Genomic DNA, 23,169 nt, shown 5'->3' with positions numbered 1-23,169 from the left:
AATTGGTTTAAAACCACACCTTCTGTTTAACTGGTGCAACCTGCTTAGGTAGACAATGCCTATACCGCTAAGTTGCAATACACCGGCTCCCTGGAATTGCACATTCAAATCCCAGCAGGGTCAGCTCAGCACTTCACCTTTCTAAGGCAGAGAAACAATCTCCTTTTAAATGGATTTTGCTGGATTTTCTTTGGTTTGGTTCTAACACCAGGTTAATATCTGTAGCAGAGGAGATACCGTGATGTGGTCTCATGGGTAAGGAACTCTTCAGCTCTTCTTTGGTACAGTATTTCATTACTGACAGTGAGCCATTTATTGTTTCAATTGCTCCCCAAAAGGCCATTCAAAACAAGCAGCTTTTATTAGGCACTTGATAGAGGACTTCTGGAACAGCAGCTCTCACCTGGTAAAATAGCTGAACTGGTATCCTCCTGATCGTCGTCCACTTCCCCCTCCTCCACTGGCTCTGGATGCTCAGCTCCATGCTCCACTTCCTCACTCAGCTGAGGAAATACATCCCATTTTCAAATGTACTTTTATATCACCACAATAATGATTATTTTTTTGTATTATAGTAGTGCAGTGGGATCTAGCTGAGCCCCATTGTGCTAGGTGCTACACAAATACACAGGAAAAGAGCTTACGACATAAAGAGACAAGACTAAGGATGGGAGAAAGGAAGTATTATCCCCATTTCTGAGAGATTAAATGACTTGCCAAGGCAACAACGGAAGTGTGGGAGCCTGAAATTGAACCCAGATTTTTCACACACCAACACAGTCCAGCACACCAACACCCTTTAAAAACCAGCACTTTTCAACAGCATCTTCAGCCCACTTGAACCTTCAAAATTAAGGTAGTGTCTCATGATCTCAACATGTTCTTGAGTGAAGTAGGTCCATGTTTCAGCATATATATTATTACAAATCACAACCCATGCCACAGGACAAAGCATTAGCACACTGCAATCATGTAACCCTTCTGCCCGTCAGAGTTGGCAGCAACAAGGGCCGGGTTCAATATCTAGGAGATCCATTCCAATAACACAATGCAAACCAGCTCGAGCCCCCACCCAGTGACCTGGGACAAATATATACCACCCCCGCTGGGCGCCTCCAAGAGGCAATACTTCCCCTCTCGCAAGCACATAGTCTGAGTGTAGCAAAAGCCTTTTAATAACAGAGAGAAACAATGTGGCATTATGTTGGGGAAACACCACCAACAGGATTCATAACACAACCCATGAGCAAAAAAAAAAACCCACCCCAAGCAAATTGGGGCATGCCCCTTTCCCTTTGGTTCTTGAGTCCGGCAACCGCAAATCACCCAAAGTCCCAAAAGTCCAATGCCCCAAAAGTCTCTGTCCCTGGTCAGGGCAGCCCCAGAGTTCGAAAGTTTATCTGCAGAGCTTTACCTCCCAACCTGGGTGGAGATGGGACGGGGGTAAGAGACACCTTACATGATCTGAAGCTGACCGCCCCATAGTGGCGCTCCGCTCCGCCAGCCGCCCCACGAACTCCTTCGCTCAGCTGCGCTCCGCTAGCCGCCCCACGAACTCCTTCGCTCAGCTCCACGGCCCACAAGCAGCTCCTGCCATCCACAAACTGCTCTGCGTCGAACTGCTTCACCAGCCGGTCCACAAGGCACTCCAGCCGTCCCACAAACTGCTCCACAATATATCTTCAGGCTCCCCCACTACTTAACACAACGCTCAGTGATTTCAGTTCTTAGGTGAATTCAGCTTGTAGTAGGGGAGCCCCAGTGCTGGTGCACTGTCAGCCCAAAGCGGGCTCAGCAGCCTATAACTAGACTTCTAATGAAATCAAAATTAGCTCTGATATTCCACAGTGGAGAGAGGAGGAAGTGCAATTAGCATGTAAGGCCCTCACCAAGGGGCCCATGCCACCAAGTATTAATACTTGTCCCCAGCCTCTCTCCATTCACACAGTTTTGGAACCCATGACCCTTGCCTAGCGAGTGCTACTTAGTTGACGGTGAATCCCTCCATCATAACAAAAGGCCATGTACAGTTCCAAGCACAGTTCCCATAATCAGGGTAATAACAATTTATTCTTCCTGCCCCAATAACAGAGACACTGGGGATCCCACAGCAGCCAAAGTGACCATTTGGGCAGCTATGGTCTCATTCTAGGCGTGGTGGGTGTGCCTATGCAAATGAGATCGGCCCCTGAAGTTCTTTCCCACAACTTGCCACACCTCACCACCAGATGTCAGGGTGGAGCTCATCATGACACTGCTTACAATCAGAAGAAAGAAAAGGAGTGCTTGTGGCACCTTAGAGACTAACAAATTTATTTGAGCATAAGCTTTCGTGAGCTACAGCTTACTTCATCGGATGGGCATCAGAAGGGCATGCAAGAAATGTTATTGTTTTTAACATAGATATTAGTGCAAGTTACTCCAGAGCGCAGCCCAAACCACCTCAGCGGATGTGTCATTACAAATGAACAGTCAAAAAGTCGACAAATCGCTGCTCTTTATTTTTCAGCTCAGTGCAGCTGCTAACAAACAAATCAGGGCTTTGCAAAGAAGTAATAGCGATCACGCGTTTTCTTGTTCCAACTCAGAGCCCAAACTGCCAGGACATTTTGGTCAATGTCGTAAGCTTGTCACATGAGATAGGCATCAATATATACCACAAAGCATCTAGACAAAGAACTGGGGAACACATGGAATCCAAACAATGAAAACTTGGTTTTCCTTTTGTTTAAGAAAAAAGTCCTATCATCTTTTCCCCAGGTGTCCCTCACAGAAGTTGAAGGGCTAAGGATCCTTCCTTTGCACCAACTTTTGTCTATCTCATTTTAAAATATACATTTTTTTATTTTAAACATTGTAATAAAATATACTGATTGATCATTTTCACTTTTTAGCGACTTATATTCCAGCTCTCAAATATTATTCATTTTACAGATGCAAAATCTTCTTAGGCAAAGAGCCTGATGCTCCCCTTTCTTCTTGCAACTTTGTGTAGTCATTCACACCTGCACAAAGCGAGCGCAAAATGTTACCGCTGTTTCACACACACTTTGCACAGGTGTGACTGACTTCTCAGGGTGTGAGGCAGCAGAGACTCAGACCAGCAGAGAGAGAAAGGTTTTGTCGACAGAGGTTTTGTTGCCCCAGTATAACTTAAGGTGTGAATTTCAACATATTAAGGCCATGTCTATACTAGTAAGCTTACAGGGGCACAACTGCACTGCTGTAAGATCGCCCATGTAGCCGCACTATACTGACGGGAGAGAGCTCTCCCGTTGACATAACAAAACCACCTCCACGGTCAGCGGTAGCAACTCTCCCGCCAACATAGCGCTGTACACTCCGGCTCTTCTGTCAGTGTAACTTATGTCGCTCAGGGGAGGGGGTGTTTTTTCATATTCCTGAGCAACATAAATTATACTGACAAAAGTGGTAGTGTAGACATGGCCATAGTTAAACAGATACGCAAAGCAGTGTGGATTCTTATGTCAGTTTAAGAGTGGATTATTGCAGGTTAACTTGAATAGATTAGGACAGGCGTGGCCAACCTGAGCCTGAGAAGGAGCCAGAATTTACCAGCGTACATTGCCAAAGAACCACAATAATACGTCAGCAGCCCCCAATCCACTCCCAGTGCCTCCCGCCTGCCGACAGCCCCCACCAATCTGCGCCTACTTCCCCCTCCCCCACAGTCAGCTGTTTTACAAGTGCAGGAGGCTATCGGGGTGGCAGGCTCAGGGGAAGGGGCCTTGGGGGAAGGGATGGAGTGGGGGCAGGGCCTGGGGCAGAGCAGAGGGTTGAGCAGTGAGCACCCCCCAGCACACTGGAAAATTAACATCTGTAGCTCCAGCCGTGGAGTCAGCGCCTATGCAAGGAGCTGCATATTAACCTCTGAAGAGCCGCATGTGGCTCCGGAGCCGCAGGTTGACCACTCCTGGATTAGGAACAGGTTTAGTTAAACCAAAATAAGACACTCTTATGCTGAAATAAAAGTGTCTGCAAAGCCTTTAGCACCAGTTTACTTAAAGATTAGACTGTAGGAACATTTAGTTTGGCGCAAGGCGAGTTGTGACTCTACCCCACACAAGACTGCTGTGGGACTAACTGTGTGTGCAGACTCTGCTGATTCCTATTAATAATTCATTAGTGACCTTTGATTTAGTCTCCTTTGAAATGTGGCTAATCAAATGGCACTAACTAACTGTTAATACATTTCAGCTGGGTTCACATGGATGGATCCTCACAGACTACTGCAGGGTAGAGTCACACCGCTGCTTGCCATGAACTGATCATTGCTGTAGACAAGGCCTTTTACAGTTTAAAAGTTGATTCAAGTTATACTTGTGCAACTTCCTCATGCAGAAAAGACCTAAGGGACTTATCAAAAGTCACAGACCTAGTCAGTGGCAGAACCAGAAATAGTTTCCTCAGCTCCTGACTTCTCATCTTCTCTCACCATTAGACACTCTTCCTCCTAACACACAGACACTTCATCTGCCTATATTGTCTAGTTAGGGGGTTAAAGGCATTCGGTATTCTGGGCTCTACCACTGCCAGACTGTGACACTATGGACTAATTACTTAACCTCTCAATGCCCCAGTTTAGCTCTCTGTAAAATGAGAATACTACTATCTACTCTTCACAGGTGTTTGAAGGTTTAATCAACATAAAATGCATTGAAATCCTCAGATGAAAGGTCCTACAGAAGCACAGAATATAATTAACAACAGATGGTTCATTCTTTCTTTAAACCTGCAACTTGGTCACATCAGGTCTAAACAAAGAAAACCAAGTGCAATGAGAGGTTTTGAGCAGAGTGGAACTTGAGAAGCTGAATAAGCCGCAATTGTTTCCAATTCACAGCAATATGTAAATTGCAGTGAGAGAGAACTTCCATGTCAAATTAAATTAAAATAAAAATGGAATGGAAAAAATAACTGCAATAAATTTCAGTGTAATATCAAAAGTAGAAAACATATTATGATACAACATTTATTACACTCTCAGGGTAAATCTACAATGACCCTTCTTTAATATGCTGGAATGGAAGAAAGAGGAAAAATCAAAATATAGAGCATTTCAATGCACTTCAGAAGCAAAATATAACATTTGGAGTTCTGCACTGGTGAGACAGTTCTATTTTTACAAGCCTCTTACACTTAAAACCATCACAGGGCTGTCAGCCCAAAGCGTAAGAAGCACTAACCCTTGGGCCCAGATCCACAAAGGGACGTAGGCACCTAAGTCCCTTCATGGATCGCACCCTTAGTAACTAGGTGAGCTGTGCTGGTGGTCTGATGCTTGTAAGGACAACTGACTTCACTGGAAGTCCAGAAAACTCATCTGACCACAAACGTGCATACAAAATTCACTCCAAACCACTAAGAATCACATATAGCACTGGACTTTAAAAGCTTAACTCAACCATGGGGTAAGCCATTACATCTTGGGAGCACAGCATTCAATCCAGAATGAGTGTATGCAACCTTACAAAACCTATTTCACAGCCAGTCCCATCTGCATACACACTAAAAGCTACAGTCCACCAATAACAGGATAGCAGGAGCAGTATTACCATGCAAGTTTATTCCAGTTTCTTCAAATGTACCAGTATATGCCCATATGAATGAAACTATTCACAGATGTAAAAGCGGCAAAGAGTCCTGTGGCACCTTACAGACTAACAGACATACTGGAGCATAAGCTTTTGTGGGTGACTACCCACTTCATCAGATTCATGTAGTGGAGATTTCCAGAGGCAGGTATAAATATGCAAGTAAGAATCAGGCTAGGGATAACGAGGTTAGTTCAATCAGGGAGGATGAGGCCCTAATGGATGTCAACACTGACTTGGGAGATAGGGGCAGATCAGGGGAGATACAAAACCCATACTTCAGTTCAGGGCTGGTTACAGAAATAGCAGCACCACCTGCTCTTCACCCACTTCCTACCTTTATGTGAGTGAAGTGAATTTCATCCAGTCAGAGAAAACCCTGCTGGGGGGTATGAATAAAGGGAGAAATGTTCTGTTTCACTTGTTTGTACATGAGGTTATTTAAATCTTTTAATGTCTTCTAGTCTAACATGATAAATGGGAGAAGAACTGATAAATGCCGATAGGCTAAACTAGAGCTTCCTACGGCGCAAGCCCAAGGCCAAATGTAGCTTGCAACTTCCTAAAATGAGGTAAACAGCTGTGTGGTGAAGGCAAAGGTGACGATTAACTTGAACAAGACAATTTCTATGCACCTACCAAGAAAGATACAAGTACAAGCAAGTATAATATTATGCTTATATAAGAGTTTGATATGCAAACTAGATGCAGGCTTCTGGCACGATTACAACTGGGCCTTCAGTATCACTTTTCATGTCTGACAGACCCCTCCTTTGCTATAAAAGTGATAAAGTCACCTGCCCACTGTATGTACCTATACTTTCTACAATTTACAATGGACTGTATTTTCACTGACATTTCCTTGTTTTTAAATACAAACATGTATTTGCCTGTATCAGAGATCATCCTTTTTCGTGCCTATGTATTTAAATACAAGGACCCTAGGGATCAGGGCTCTACCATACAGAGAAAGCAGGTGGATGCCTTAGGCAGCAAAACCATTCATGAGGCGATCTCTCTGAGTGACTGCAGGTTGGAAGGAATGGACACTTTACAGTTTGCCTAGGGCAACATAAAGCCAACAGCCAGCCGGTTTTGCTATGGCTCTGACTTTCTATGCCCTAGGTGACCTATCAAAGTCACTGAAGATCTGGATAACCAGAAGATGACTGTTTAATAAGCGCGGGGACTGGCGCCAAGACGAAGATACTGCAATTGCTTTTAAACAGACTGAAGGGGAACAACACACATACGCCCAAGTGATAGCGGTGTTCAGCTTGAGCGCAGGTCCAGGGCAATCAGCCGCAGCGCTATTTCACCGTAGATCTGAGGTTTACCATTAATGTGCACGTCACCGGATTGCTGCACCTAGCTGGAAACGGCTGCGCCCTCAGAGGCTGCTGCGAAGCCGTCCGGCACCGTGCTGCTCTTATCGCCGTCGCTGTCTTGCAGCTTTCAAGCCACGGCCGCAACCCATTTGCCGGTGCACAGCTGCTGAGCCCCCGTTACGGAGTCGGCTGGGCAAACAAAAGACCCCCCCCGGCTTGCGGCGCCGCCTGCCTTCCTGACGCCGAGGCACTCGCCCGACCGAATTAACCTTCTCCCCTCCCCGCCGCCCCTCAGTACCTCCTGGTAAGACGCGGCGCTCTCTTGTCTGAGCATGGCACCAGCGAAGAGCGCGGGAACCAGCCTCGGCGGCAGCCCCCGAGGGCTGAGAGGGGGGAACAGCAGGCGCACGACAGCAAGGAGCCCGAGGCTCTGCCACCCCAGCGCGAGCCCTCATGGACCCTGTCTCCCCGCCCCCGCGGCAGGCTGTCGGCGCAGGCGCGCGCGCCTCACCCTCTGTCTTCTCCGCCTGCGGCCGTTGCCGCGGCTGCCCCCACCCCCTTCCCTCAGGCGGAGCAGTTGCAGCGCAGGCGTGAGAAGCGCAGGATTCTGGGGAATGTAGTTTAAAACCGACCACGCAGGGCCCCGGCTCTATCCTGACCTACGGCTACCCAAGAAGCCTTTTCACGGAAGCCGCGAACGATTTAAAGCCGCCTGGGGACTGTCCAGCAGGGAAACAGCATTTTCTGTGCATGTCAGCGGTGAGCACCACGATGTTTAACAGGATTTCTCCACGAGAGACAGCAACCCACGGGTCTCCGTGTGCGGGAGCACCAGGAGAGGCAGAGCAGAGGAGTGATATGTGGGAAGACTAGAACTGCCAGCCCCAGGAATTCAAAAATGTCAGGCCCCCCCGCAAAATCAAGAGAGAGGCTTAAAATAATAATTATGGTTTCTTTTTTATTTGCCTTCTGGTTTTTGAACATTTAGAGTTCAGAGTTTCAGGTTTTTCTCTTCTTCTAAGAGGGCTAGCAACTTGCTTTTTTAAAAATGAAAGGTGAGGTTATCACATAATCACAGAATTCTGGGAGCTGGGGCTTTAATAAATACACCACATACTGCAAGACTTTCAATAACCATCACAAGAACTGGCAACAGCGATTTTACTTTCTAAACCTCTTTATTAATTGCTGGTGAATCCTGCTTTGGGGCTGAAGATGGGAACAAACAGTCATCACACAGCAATACAATTGCAACAGACTAAAGAGAGTTACACACCTTTTTAAATGCTACATTTTAGAGGTTGTCAGACTTATTTTAAAATATTTTTAATATTGAAGGTTTAATAAGTGCCTCAGTCTGGTAAAGATACACAGGTTAGATAGGAAGCGTGTGTTTTAATTAAATATTTTTAAATGCCGGATGTGCTGCTTTTCAGAAAATGGCCTGGAAAAACAATTTTACAGTCTCTGTCTAAGGTGCACACCATTTCTAATTCCTTACTTACTTGTAGGGTGTTATAGAATATCCAGTTAATGGACCCTGATTCTGCAGTCAGACCCAGATGGAGTCCGCAGACCTCAGTGGGGCTCTGCAAAGATCCACCCACATAGATCTGACTGGAAGATCAGAGCCAATATATGTGACATGCTTTGGAGATGAAGGGTGCTACATAAATGCAGACTGACAAGCTATTCATATGCAAATAATATATAAATACATTCTAAATAGCATTAGTGCTGCTTCTCCTATCATGCAACTGACTGTTACGTTTGAAATTCAAAAACATATATATACACAAACCACTCCTAACATTACATCCAAACTGATTCCATCATGAGAATAGCAATAAGATGAACACCTGAAGGTAAGCAAATATGAGGTTGCCCAAAAACAACATGGCAAAGACCTGTGGAAGCTGAGCTGAAAAAACCTGGGGCACAGCTGGGTAACCATTGAAAGACGTGCCAGAAACAGACAGGAGTGGAGGAGCTTCGTCACTGCCCTAAATGCCAGAACTGTAAGAGGTACTAACTAATGAACTAACTTAACATTACAGCAGTACCACTATAGAATAGCTTACTGCTTAACAGCTTTTTCTAAAATCCAAATGCTTAAGTGCATTGTCTTAAAAACTCCTGTGCCTAATGAGGATCTGGGGTAGAGAGTGTGGTCCAAATATGAGATGGTTTGAGCAAGGGGTACTTGAGATACAGCTTTGCTCTAAAAAAAGAGTGAGATCAACATTTTACAAAAAGAAAAGGAGGACTTGTGGCACCTTAGAGACTAACCAATTTATTAGAGCATAAGCTTTCGTGAGCTACAGCTCACTTCCTCAGATGCATATCGTGGAAACTGCAGCAGGCTTTATATATACACAGAGAATATGAAACAATACCTATTCCCACCCCACTGTCCTGCTGGTAATAGCTTATCTAAAGTGATTTTCAGCACAAATCCAGGTTTTCTCACCCTCCACCCCCCCACACAAATTCACTCTCCTGCTGGTGATAGCCCATCCAAAGTGACAACTCTTTACACAATGTGCATGACAATCAAGCTGGGCTATTTCCTGCATAAATCCAGGTTCTCACATCCCCCCACCCCCATACACACAGAAACTCACTCTCCTGCTGGTAATAGCTCATCCAAACTGACCACTCTTCAAGTTAAAATCCAAGTGAAACCAGAACATCTGGGGGGGGGGGGGAGGGGTAGGAAAAAACAAGAGGAAACAGGCTACCTTGCATAATGACTTAGCCACTCCAAGTCTCTATTTAAGCCTAAATTAATAGTATCCAATTTGCAAATGAATTCCAATTCAGCAGTTTCTCGCTGGAGTCTGGATTTGAAGTTTTTTTGTTTTAAGATAGCGACCTTCATGTCTGTGATCGCGTGACCAGAGAGATTGAAGTGTTCTCCGACTGGTTTATGAATGTTACAATTCTTGACATCTGATTTGTGTCCATTTATTCTTTTACGTAGAGACTGTCCAGTTTGACCAATGTACATGGCAGAGGGGCATTGCTGGCACATGATGGCATATATCACATTGGTGGATGTGCAGGTGAACGAGCCTCTGATAGTGTGGCTGATGTTATTAGGCCCTGTGATGGTGTCCCCTGAATAGATATGTGGGCACAGTTGGCAACGGGCTTTGTTGCAAGGATAAGTTCCTGGGTTAGTGGTTCTGTTGTGTGGTATGTGGTTGTTGGTGAGTATTTGCTTCAGGTTGCGGGGCTGTCTGTAGGCAAGGACTGGCCTGTCTCCCAAGATTTGTGAGAGTGTTGGGTCATCCTTTAGGATAGGTTGTAGATCCTTAATAATGCGTTGGAGGGGTTTTAGTTGGGGGCTGAAGGTGACGGCTAGTGGCGTTCTGTTATTTTCTTTGTTAGGCCTGTCCTGTAGTAGGTAACTTCTGGGAACTCTTCTGGCTCTATCAATCTGTTTCTTTACTTCTGCAGGTGGGTATTGTAGTTGTAAGAAAGCTTGACAGAGATCTTGTAGGTGTTTGTCTCTGTCTGAGGGGTTGGAGCAAATGCGGTTGTATCGCAGAGCTTGGCTGTAGACGATGGATCGTGTGGTGTGGTCAGGGTGAAAGCTGGAGGCATGCAGGTAGGAATAGCGGTCAGTAGGTTTCCGGTATAGGGTGGTGTTTATGTGACCATTGTTTATTAGCACTGTAGTGTCCAGGAAGTGGATCTCTTGTGTGGACTGGACCAGGCTGAGGTTGGTGGTGGGATGGAAATTGTTGAAATCATGGTGGAATTCCTCAAGGGCTTCTTTTCCATGGGTCCAGATGATGAAGATGTCATCAATATAGCGCAAGTAGAGTAGGGGCTTTAGGGGACAAGAGCTGAGGAAGCGTTGTTCTAAATCAGCCATAAAAATGTTGGCATACTGTGGGGCCATGCGGGTACCCATAGCAGTGCCGCTGATCTGAAGGTATACATTGTCCCCAAATGTGAAGTAGTTATGGGTAAGGACAAAGTCACAAAGTTCATTATTAAGGATCTACAACCTATCCTAAAGGATGACCCAACACTCTCACAAATCTTGGGAGACAGGCCAGTCCTTGCCTACAGACAGCCCCGCAACCTGAAGCAAATACTCACCAACAACCACATACCACACAACAGAACCACTAACCCAGGAACTTATCCTTGCAACAAAGCCCGTTGCCAACTGTGCCCACATATCTATTCAGGGGACACCATCACAGGGCCTAATAACATCAGCCACACTATCAGAGGCTCGTTCACCTGCACATCCACCAATGTGATATATGCCATCATGTGCCAGCAATGCCCCTCTGCCATGTACATTGGTCAAACTGGACAGTCTCTACGTAAAAGAATAAATGGACACAAATCAGATGTCAAGAATTGTAACATTCATAAACCAGTCGGAGAACACTTCAATCTCTCTGGTCACGCGATCACAGACATGAAGGTCGCTATCTTAAAACAAAAAAACTTCAAATCCAGACTCCAGCGAGAAACTGCTGAATTGGAATTCATTTGCAAATTGGATACTATTAATTTAGGCTTAAATAGAGACTTGGAGTGGCTAAGTCATTATGCAAGGTAGCCTGTTTCCTCTTGTTTTTTCCTACCCCCCCCCCCCCCAGATGTTCTGGTTTCACTTGGATTTTAACTTGAAGAGTGGTCAGTTTGGATGAGCTATTACCAGCAGGAGAGTGAGTTTCTGTGTGTATGGGGGTGGGGGGATGTGAGAACCTGGATTTATGCAGGAAATAGCCCAGCTTGATTGTCATGCACATTGTGTAAAGAGTTGTCACTTTGGATGGGCTATCACCAGCAGGAGAGTGAATTTGTGTGGGGGGGTGGAGGGTGAGAAAACCTGGATTTGTGCTGGAAATCACTTTAGATAAGCTATTACCAGCAGGACAGTGGGGTGGGAATAGGTATTGTTTCATATTCTCTGTGTATATATAAAGCCTGCTGCAGTTTCCACGATATGCATCTGAGGAAGTGAGCTGTAGCTCACGAAAGCTTATGCTCTAATAAATTGGTTAGTCTCTAAGGTGCCACAAGTCCTCCTTTTCTTTTTGCGAATACAGACTAACACGGCTGCTACTCTGAAACCAACATTTTACAGTTCTTATGTTTTTCTGTGCACACCTAGTGCTCAAACTAGGGCTCTGATCCTCCTCATACTGATATCACCTGCTAGGAATTGATCTCACCTAGTGTCCAAAACCCACTGCTCCCACGGGAATCACTATTTTAAAAGTTATTTAGGGTTAAAGTTGGATCTATAATGTAGCTCAAGCCAAGCTGATGAGCCAGAGAAAGTTATTTGAGGATTTCACAGCAGGACTGGGACTCTGGTGAAAGCCAGATTGTTTGCAGACAGGTAAACAGAGTAAGGGTGTGGCTCCAGGTGACATGCTGTGGCCATTGTACCTAAGCAGCACCCATGAACTTAGAATTTGAGTCCTATCTGTGGCAGCTTTTTTTGCCATGCATACTAGTTTCATTGTGCAGGGGCTTCTTCTGGAATTTTTGCTCTCAGAGCAAAATTTTTGGTATGAGCCAATATTTCAAATTGCTCTGAAATCCATAGCCATACTCAGATTTTACTTTAGAAGTATTGTGAAAAAATAGCATTAAATAAACAGAGGGAAAATGAAAGACACTAGTAAGCAATATATTAGGGTAATGTAATAATGCCTCATAATCCTTACCCATTTCCACAATCATATGATTGAGTGTGATAAAAGAAAACAGCTGTCACTCTCATCAATGTCAGCCTGATAAAGGGGTTTCAGACCATTAGGAAACACCCCCTCCCCCCAAAAAAGAGCCATATTCCAAGGACATGCATAAAGTTAACAATGACTAATGTGATGCTGAGGTACTATTTTGACTGATAACAGTATCCTATACTTCCTGTGAAAAATAAACAGATTTCAACCATCTACACAAACCAAAGTTCATATATATCAATTTTACTGTTCAAGTGGTATAGTTTCTGTGAAAGAAGGGTCCAAATGAAATGTCAGATATGATAAAAATTAGTCACATAGAATCATAGGACTGGAAGGGACCTTGAGAGGTCATCTAGTCCAGTATCCTGCACGCATCGTAGGACTAAGTATTATCTATTCTAGACCATCCCTGAAAGGTGTTTTTCTAACCTGCTCTTAAAAATCTCCAATTATGGAGATTCCACAACCTCCCTAGACAATTTACTCCAGTGCTTAACCACCCTGACACAAAGTTTTTCCTAATATCCAACCTAAGCCTCCCTTCCTGCAATTTAAGTCCATTGCTTCTTGTCCTATCCTGAGAGGTTAAGAAGAACAATTTTTCTCCCTCCTTCTTATAATAACCTTTTATGTACTTGAAAACTGTTATCATATCCCCTCTCAGTCTTCTTTTTTCCAGACTAAACAAACCCAAGCTTTTCAATCTTTCCTCATAGGTCATGTTTTCTAGATTTTTAATCATTTTAATCCACAAGTATTCCTTTTCTTTTTGCGGATACAGACTAACAGCTGCTACTCTGAAATTAATCATTTTTGTTGCTCTTCTCTGGACTTTCTCCAGTTTGTCCACATCTTTCCTGAAATGTGATGCCCAGAACTGGACACAATACTCCAGTTGAGGCCAATCAGCATGGAGTAGAGCAGAATAATTACTTCTTGTGTCTTGCTTACAACACTCCTGCTAATACATCACAGAACAAGGTTTGCTTTTTTTGCAACAGTGTTACACTCTTGACTCATATTTAGCTTGTGGTCCACTATGACCCCCAGATCCCTTTCTGCAGTACTCCTTCCGAGGCAGTCATTTCCCATTTTGTATGTGTGCAACTGATTGTTCCTTCCTGAGTGGAGTACTTTGCATTTGTCCTTGTTAAATTTCATCCTATTTATTTCAGACCATTTCTCCAGTTTGTCCAGATCATTTTGAATTATAATCCTATCCTCCAAAGCACTTGCAACCCCTCCCAGCTTGGTATCCTCCACAAACTTTAAAAATGTACTCTCTATGCTATTATCTAAATCATTGATGAAGATATTGAACAGAACCGGACCCAGAATTGATCCCTGCCCTTCCAGCATGACTGTGAACAACTGATAACTATGCTCTGGGAACGGTTTTCCAACCAGTTATGCACCCACCTTATAGTAGCTCTATCTAGGCTGCATTTCCCTAGTGGCTCTTTTAAAATAGCCATACTAATCCTCAAGTGATAACCCCCGAATAGCCACCTTAAAAAAAAAAAAAAACAATCAGTGCATAAACTGCAACAAACATTTTCAAAATGATATTCATCCTTGAGATGAATGAGCCACCTCAGACTTCTGCAATCGTTCCGCACTGTAGAGGATTCTGTTGAGCCTTTCCCCCTACATTAGCCCCAAAGTGGAGTACAAAAGTCTGGAACAGCCCTTCATTCTCTCTTGCTGCCTCCAACGGGTAGATAGGCTCTTCACAGCTTGTTGGTTCCCTCTTCCTCCCCCCACCCATGGGCCTCCAGCCCTGCTGGGTGCATGGAGAGGCCAGGACCAGGGCACAGCAGGTAGTTAAGAGGCAGTGAGGTGTTCCCAAGAAGCCTCTTTGTGTGACACACACACACACACACACTCTTCCTCAAAAAATATGGAATTGGCCCCAAAACTTATTAATGCAGAGTTCAGGCTGCCTGCCAGTGCCTCATAACTAGGCTTGGCAGAATTCAATTGTGTAATTTCACCAAATAAGACTGGTGTTTATTTTTTTATATTTAAGTTTTCAGAGTTGTGGGAAATTATTGGTGTTTGGAGCGTCAGTTAAGATTCAAAAAGTTAAAGGTTTATAACCATTAAAACACAAGTTGTCAACATCACATTAAAATATACAAAGTAAATATCCTTAAATCAAATTCTCAAGTAGCATTTTCTTAATTTGGCAATCTGTAAATTTTGATTATTACTGATGGAAATATTTTTGTTGGGTTGTGTGTGTGTACAATGAAGCTGATGTTTATCAACATTCATTGCTAAAAATCTAATTCTTCCAAGCCTACTAATACCCTTCTAGAACAAAGGCACCTATATTTAAATCTCTAAAAACCAGGGAATAAACAGTTATGGTAAAACAAACTTGAACCTCTGAAAACCAGTACATTCCTCCCCCCCCCCCCTCGCAACCTTAGTTCTGCCCTCTTTGAGTCATGCCTCAACCTACTGTTGACCAATATATGCTGGATAGTATATATATGTTATACTGATAGTATGTTTTATCTGCACCCTACATATTAAGCATAAATATAGCAGTTACATAGTCTAAATTGGCCTCTACCTTTATAATCTGTTCACTTATGCTAAGTATCCCATAACACCTTGCATTAGTTAAAGTAAGCTTTGGCTTAAGGAGATAGGAAAGCTGTCAGGATCAGGACATAAGTTTACTTTATCATAGCAACAGAAAGGGAGTTACCCTCACAAGCCTATCTACTCTGGGACAGACGTAGGAGGTGTTTTCATGCCCATTAGTACCTGGAATTGCATATGTTCAGAACAAAGATAAAGGGTACACCATGGTACTAGAAAAGCAAGGTAAAAAGCTAGTTGGTTAAATCTAGTTTCAGATGGATGTATATAGTACATTTTACTGGTAAACAAGTAGGATATAAAGAGAGGGTTTTAAGTGGTATATACCTTTGGGAGCCCACCTTCCACATAAGGTGAATGTAACATCACTACATGAGATAGCTTCCCTGAGACTGGTATCATATAGAACAGTGGTTCTCAAACTTCAGCAAGCCGAGGACCCCCATTTTGATTTAAAATTTTTCGCAGACCCCTTGCTCTTTCACCGAGGTCCCACCCCATCCTACCCCTTCTCCGAGCTCCCGCTTGCTACATCCCCCCTCCCTCTGTTGCTCGCTCTCCCGCACCCTCATTCACTTTTACCAGGCTGGGATAGGGGGTTTGGATGCAGGGGGAGGTGAAGGCTCCATTGGGGGTATAGGCTATGGGCTGGGGCCAGGGATGAGGGGTTTGGGGTGCAGGAGGGGGCTCCGGGATGTGGGTTGTGGGCTCTGGGAGGGAGTTTGGGTGTGGAAGGGGACTCTGGGCTGGGCCAGGGGGTTGGGATCCGGCGGGGGTTGAGGGCTCCAGCTGGGGATCTGGGGTCTGGGCTGGGTCCAGGGATGAGGGTTGTGGTCTGCAGGAAGGGGCTCCGGGATGGGGGAATATGGGCTCCAGGAGGGAGTGTGGGTGCAGGAGGGGACTCTGGGCTGGAGCAGGGTGTTGAGGTGCGGGGGCGTGAAGGGTCCCGGTGGCACTTACTGCGGCTCCCAGAAAGCGGCCACCAGGTCTCTGCGGCCCCTGGGCAGAGGCGCGGCCAGTGAGGCTCTGAGAGCTGCCCTTGTGCCTGCAGGCACCACCCCCACAGCTCCCACTGGTTGCAGTTCCCAGCCAATGGAAGCTGCAGAGCCAGCACTCGGGTGGGGGCAGTGCGTGAAGCCTCCCTGGCCACCCCTCTACCTAGGGGCCGCAGGGACCTGGTGGCCATTTCTGGGAGCCACGTGGAACCAGGGCAGGTAGGGAGCCTGCCTGGGAGGGAGGGAGAGGAGTTGAGCAGCGGGGCCTGTGAACCTCCTGGAGTTCTCTCGCAGACCCCCCGGGGCTCCGTGGACCCCAGTTTGAGAACTGCTGATATAGAACCTTTTCCCTTTTCTATATTATTATTGGCTTAGACCAATAAATCTGACTGATGTTGGTTATGTGGCATCTGGAATATATTTCATAATGAACCAGTGTGGTCAAGCAATTGACTACGCAACTTATCAACACCGCTCCTCACTGACAAAGTAGTACTCCATCCTTTCAGAGCATAAAGTGCACCATGGGCGTGCACCGTATCGATACAGGAGAAACTGTCAGCCATATCCTCAGTAAGGCAAACGTCTCTTGTAGAGGGCAGGCTTAGTGAACACCAGCTGGCTACACCTGACCTGTACTAGACCACTTCACCTGCTCTGCCCAAACCACCCCACAGTTACCAGATGTTATTACCCCCAACCTTTGTGCTAAGGATTCCTTCTGGAACAGCCCCTTTGCACTAACCTCTGCCCTGTAATCATGATAGATTATTGTGCTCCTCTGCTTGCACAACCAATGTAACAGCACAGAAACAAGGGGTCTGTGTTGTGATTCCTTTGAGCATGGATGAACCTCTCATATTGCCATGTGAGCTGTGGCAACCTGCTGCAAATAAGCTTGTGGCAGTCAGTACAGTTGTCCCCTCCACAGTGAAGAGCAGTTGGGAGTGCATGCAGACAAATGAGAATACAATTCTGTGGGGCACAACACATCATATGAAATAGCACATTTACTTAGTCATTCCTTATGCCTGATTATAGGACAGTCCAGGCTGAAATATACAGTATATCCTTAGTTCCAGGAAGCCAAAATTTAAGTTGCAAGGCTGAGGTGTGTGCACTTCCATATTTTCAGAGGTTTAAGTATAGGGGCACTTCCCATTCTGCAAGGGCATGAGGCATTGCCAGCTGAACTTATTTTAGTGTTAAAGATTTTGGGCAGTGAATATAACATCTAGCCTTTACATAATAGTTTTCATTCAGAGCCATCCCAAATCACTTTAGAAGCTCACAAAAATATGTTGGGAGGAATTGCTGACATACAATCATTTCAAGTTCTCTTTCAAGAAACTGAAGACAATCTATGATATTCCTGGGTAGGGCAAAGCTTTCCCCATGCCCTTCCTTCCACCCCAGTAGCATAGTAGTGTAAGCTCAAAAGTTTGTCTCTCTCACCAACAGAAGTTGGTCCAATAAAAGATATTACCTCACTCAACTTGTCTCTATAATATCCAGGGACCAACACGGCTACAACAACACTGCATAGTCCTCTCCAGTCACTGATATGCTGATCGGTCACCAGGCAATAAAATATCTCCTTGGCATAGACAGATGGTTGTCTTCTACCAAAGGCCTGGAAAAATTGTTCCTCCTTCTAATCTGGAGTCTTCAGCAGATTAACACCTTCTAATGCTGCCTGTAGGGTAGAAAGGAATGTTCCAAGTTGTAGAGCACCAAGTGATTTTATCTCAAAAATCAACTAAAATTTATAGTTTAGAGAAACAAGAAACTGTTGGCCAAATCTTAGTAATCGTCTCTCAGTGGGACTCCCACTACTTTAGTCACATGGGATTCTTTGCCATTGTAATGCCAACAAACCCTGGTCATCGGCGGGCAGGATCGAAGTGGGGACCTCTGGAGATTAGTGCATGAGCCTCTACCACATGAACTAAAAGCCAACTGGCTGTTAGCTAAGGCTGTAAAGCAGACTAATTTTAGCTCTCTCTAAGTGGTTTCAGAACCACTAGATGGGACAGAAGCCCAGGAAGTGTGTGGGTTACATACTTCCCATAGCTGAGGAAGCGTGTCCTGAGGTTCAGAGACTTCCCAGTTGAAATCCAGGACGAACCCCCACTTGTAACGCCAACAGACCCTGGTTGTCGGCGGGCAGGATTGAGCCGGGGACCTCTGGAGCTTAGTGCATGAGCCTCTACTGCAAGAGCTAAAAGACAACAGGCTGTTAGTTAAAGTGGTAGAGCAGACTTATTTTCTCTCTCTCTCTCTCTCTCTCTCTTTCTAAGGGCTTGTCTACATTACCTGCAGGATCGACGGGCAGTGATAGATCCATCAGGGGTCGATTTATCGCGTCTAATCTAGCTGAAGTTGCGTAACTTAGATCGATTTCCCCGCCCCAGTGTAGACCAGGCCTAAGTGGTCTCGGTGCCACTAGATGGGACAGAACACTACACCCAGGAGGTGTATGGGTTACACCATACTTTAGGGATACCATGATTAAAACCAAGCAATATAATAATAATAATACAGTCACAGGTAATAATTATGATTAAAGCAAAAAAGAAAACACACAAACAAGCAATAATGGTTCTGTCATAGATAACTACAGCAGTTTATAGATGGGCAAAATAATTTAATTTAAGGATTGGTGAATCCTTTTTGATATATTGTGACAGGATCCTCAGGGTTCAGCCTGGGACTGTGGAACAACTGTGCCCCCTTAACTCTCCAGCCTGAGCTGTCTCTCACAATGCTTTGATAGTAACAAGAGCAAACCCCTCCAGACACTGTTATCACTCAGCACAACCACATGTGGAGCCCCACATCCAGCTAGTTTACATGAGTGCTCCCAGAGCCATAATATCAATATTATTGATAAGGATTAATAAGCTATTTAAGTTAATAGTGAGCAATCTTAACTAAGTCCTATGAAACCAAATAAAATATTTAACTCCGTTAAAAAAAAGTTATTCAGGGAGCTGTCTTGAGACAAGTAAATTAATATCAAGCATCTTAAATCCAAATTAAATCCCACAATTTCTGCCTGTTTACCAAGTGATCTTATGTCTCCTCTCCAGAAATACATGATGTAAAACAATCTGGTATTTAACAACAGATGCTGTTAATACCTTAAATTACAATAGCATTTCAATATGCTATTAAAATCACTACAAGAAAATTTATATCTGATTCCTTGGGGTGCTTTGCTAACTTAGTCTAGCCCTTGATGCTGAAGGAATAGTGCTGAACTGGAAGGTTGCTGCTTCTTCTTGATGCTCTTCTATGCTCCGTTTTGCTCTTTGGCTAATTGCTGTTACTTGTTTGCTTGCAGAGATGAACAGGAGGAGCTGTGAGGAGTACTGTAAAGTTGAGGAATGGGAGCAGGCTGTGCTGCTGGTTTACTTAATTCAGCAAGTTTTATATTCCTTTCCTTTCATAGTTTTACTGGAAGAGGAAGGCAAGCCTATTTCAGAGCTTGGTTGAATTAAAAAATTAGCAGCTGTCATTCTTTCATTGGCTCAGCACCTTTCTGAGGTTATCAGCAGTTTCAGCTCATGCATAGATGATCTGCTACAACACATGCAGCAGGGTTGTAATTTTTCCTCAACTTGATAGTTATACTGCCTTTGTTGTTGGAGATTATCAGAACATCTTCGAAGTTTGAGTTTTCTTTTATTCGGTCCATTTTCTGATATATCCCATTAGTTCCTTTCTAGCTTACTGGAGCTGAAATTCTGCTTCAAAAGGGTGCAAATACCTGTATGTCGTATACAATGGTTTTCAGTTTTCAAAAGTATTTTTTAAACTTTATTACTCCTTAAAGAAAGTTTTTAAACCTGAATAGTCATTAAAGAAGTTATTGTCCCTTCTTAACAATCTTTGGATAGGTGACTTGTTTCTCCGAGTTTGGTAAGAAAGTAGTTTAAGCCACATAATCAAATAAATTCCCTATTTAATACAAATATTCTATACTCAAATGGCTTTTAAATGAGTAACCAGTTGTAGCATCAAATGACCTTACTATATTGCATGTAAACCATGCCACTGTTCATATACAATGATATAAGGAAATTACATTAGAAGGTTTGCAGTTAGAGACAAAGCACTTGCAAATATACATCTCAAAAGAAGCTGACGAACTCTTAAGCATTTAAGAGACAGGCATAGATTTTTCACCATCAAGTGGAACATGAACTTAGAAGTTACAAAGATCTGCTACAAAACATTCCCCAGCCATAAATGTTTTCCTTAATATTTGAATAATTAAGTCTTTAAAGAGTTTATAAAAGGGGTTAATTTTAATAGGATTTTTTTCTAGCATATTTGCTGTGTGTTTGAAACCAACATTTTTTTCTTGCAAAGAGAGTGGGGGTTGTAAAAGGCCTACTTTTATGGCTCTTGATGACACAATAGTAAACATGCCTACAAAGTCCTTTGCTTGAGATAAAACTCATCTCTATAGTAGACTTGCATCTCATACCAGATGTGCTTTGGTCCTTTGTCCAAAATGACCCTTAGATTTAAAATCTGCCATTTGTAGTACATTTACAACTTGCAGTTAAAAACTTCAGTAAAGCATTCTATAGAAAACATAAAATCCTAACAACCAAGGTTTACATACATCTTTCAAAACATAACAAAAGAAAATAACACAGAAAGTTAAGGCACGATAGAACTTATAAAAGCTGCATTTCAGAGTAAACACAGATTTTATGGCTGTGGGGTGGTTATCCTCCTTTGACACTTCGACAATTTGTCACTAGTTGACAGAACGTAGATTTCTTTAACTTGAACATTTCATGATTTTTACCTTTCTTTTTTTTTTTTTAAAAAATAAAATCCTTCTTTTAAGAACCTGACTGATTTTTCCGTTGTTCCAAGATCCAGGGGTTTGGGCCTTTGATGATTTTGTAACAAATTGGTTAGGATATTATTCTCAAGCCTCCCCAGGAAAGGGGGTGTGTAGGGCTTGGGGGGATATTTTTGGGGAAGACGTCTCCAAGTGGTCTCTTTCCCTGTTCTTTGTTTAAAACGCTTGGTGGCGGCAGCATACTGTTCAAGGACAAAGCAAAGTTTGTACCTTGGGGAAGTTTTTAACTAAACTGGTAAGAATAAGCTTAGGGGGTCTTTCATGCGATTCCCCACATCTGTACCCTAGAGTTCAGAGTGGGGAAGGAACCCTGACAGGGCAGATGGAATCAAGGCATGCTACCAGGTAGATAAAAGTATTAACTTGTGGCCTTACTTTGATGCGGAACATGAAAAGGGAAGGAACTTATTTTTTTCTTTTCCTGGACAAAAAAGTAATATCCTCTTTCATTGCCTTGGCAGGGCCTTCTGTCTTTGCTGGACCAAGACAGCCACCTAGCCCCTTTGGGCAAGGACCCTGAACCAACAGGAGAAAAGACCAAGGGTTAGAGACTACCTGCTGCAGGACATGCAGAGGGATTCTGACCACAGGTTGAACCAACAGCTGAAATTCCAGCAGCAAATGATGAAGCAGAAGAGGAAAAAGGAGGTTTCAGACAGGGAGAGGGAGGAGCGACTGGTGGCAGAGTACTTTGAGCATGACAGGGTGAGAATGGAGCAGGAGCTGACAGCAACACAGGGAACTTGAGCAAGACTGGGAGGAGCAAATGTTTGAGTGACTGCTCAGTGTGATGGTCAGCAAGCAGCAGACCCTAATACCTGCATCAACACCATCCCCAGAGGACCCTCCTCCATGCTGCACATCCTGCAACCAATGTAGCCACTGGACAATTGTAGGGGGCAGGGTAGGCAAAGATTCAGTTGATGAACTCCTGGAATTGAAGTGTGTATGATTAGATGTACCCTGTTCACTCTGTCCCCTTTCAGCCACAGGTAGAGAACAGCTACACTGGTGGTGGCATTTCCATTTCCAGTGACATTACACAGATTGGCATCACTGTTGGTTTTCGTTGCACTTTCACTTTTATTAACAATTGTACTCTCTAGTATTGGCAGCTGGAACACCTGTATTCGTTTTTAATAAAGTACTTGGTTGTACAATTCATTGGGGTGTTAGTACTTGGGAAACAAAGAGGAGGCAGGAGGTTTAAACCAAATTCTCATAATAATAGCAAATAGATCAATGTGATGTTGTAGTGTACATCTGAATTTATCCATGCATTTCCTCACAGAAAGCAAGGATGTGTGGGTGTACAAAGCATCCTTTACTTCCCTGTATCTCTTGGACCCAGCCCCAGTGACCAGCTCTCCGGTACATATCACACCAGGTGGACAACTATCTTTATCTTCAGTGTTCACCCCACCTTTGAACTATTCTGAGGAGGAGTCCTCTGATTCCCAGATCTCTGTCCAGGGATCTCCTACCTTCCATAGGAGAGACTTCTTCCCTGATACCTACCCTCAAAGGGAAATTCCAAGGGAGAAACTATCATAAGCCCTGCCTCACTGGTATGACCAGCAGTGGATGCTCCATCCTCTACCTTATGGGCCCCCTCAATGCCCTTCTTAAGACCCATGGACTCTCTATTACCATCAGTTCTCAACGGCTCCTAGTGTCACTCGTGGGGAATACAGAAGACGACACCTGTCTGTTCCATCACTTTCTCCTCAACAACCTCAACCTCGAGAGGAAACTTTTGAGGAGCAAGAGGTCAGAGTGGACAAGGAGGGGACACCTCAAACAAATATCATCATCACCATATGAGGCTGTAATGCCTCCTCCACCTTCTTTGGCTAGTGATTTTAAATAGTGTCAGGAACTGATGAAGCATACTGACTTGCTAGAGATTCCCTTAAAGAAGGCCCAAGAGTTGCAACAAACTTTTGGCATTTTGCATAGAACATCCTCTGGTTGAGTGACTTTACAAGTGAATAAAGCTCT

At 44.1% G+C, this 23,169-nt stretch overlaps 1 protein-coding gene and 1 long non-coding RNA gene across 13 annotated transcripts in view; both read right to left on the bottom strand.

Annotated features, from left to right (window-relative positions):
- The window catches only part of PACC1 (proton activated chloride channel 1), a 49,729-nt gene extending 42,257 nt beyond the window's left edge, over positions 1-7,472 (bottom strand). For 6 of the 8 annotated variants that reach the window (XR_012158246.1, XM_073338982.1, XM_073338987.1 and 3 more), the window contains exons 1-2: positions 7,242-7,472; positions 404-503 (exon numbers count right to left, since the gene is read on the bottom strand). Coding sequence is in view for 7 of the 8 variants with exons in the window: in XM_073338982.1 (XP_073195083.1) it covers positions 404-503; positions 7,242-7,277 (136 nt within the window). In the remaining variant the exon portion in view is untranslated. The other 2 variants (XM_073338984.1, XM_073338983.1) reach the window with 2 other exon arrangements.
- Positions 7,473-17,739: 10,267 nt separating this feature from the next.
- LOC140909522 (uncharacterized) overlaps positions 17,740-23,169 on the bottom strand; it is a 147,153-nt gene continuing 141,723 nt past the window's right edge. For 3 of the 5 annotated variants that reach the window (XR_012158252.1, XR_012158249.1, XR_012158250.1), the window contains one exon: positions 18,895-22,099. This is a non-coding gene — a long non-coding RNA (uncharacterized lncRNA). Of the gene's footprint in view, positions 17,980-18,894; positions 22,100-23,169 lie in introns of those variants that run through there. The other 2 variants (XR_012158253.1, XR_012158251.1) reach the window with 2 other exon arrangements.

Source organism: Lepidochelys kempii, chromosome 3 (assembly GCF_965140265.1).
Source record: "Lepidochelys kempii isolate rLepKem1 chromosome 3, rLepKem1.hap2, whole genome shotgun sequence".
NCBI lineage: Eukaryota > Metazoa > Chordata > Testudines > Cheloniidae > Lepidochelys > Lepidochelys kempii.
Note: the sequence above shows the minus strand (reverse complement) of the source record. Positions and strands in the feature narration are given on the sequence as shown.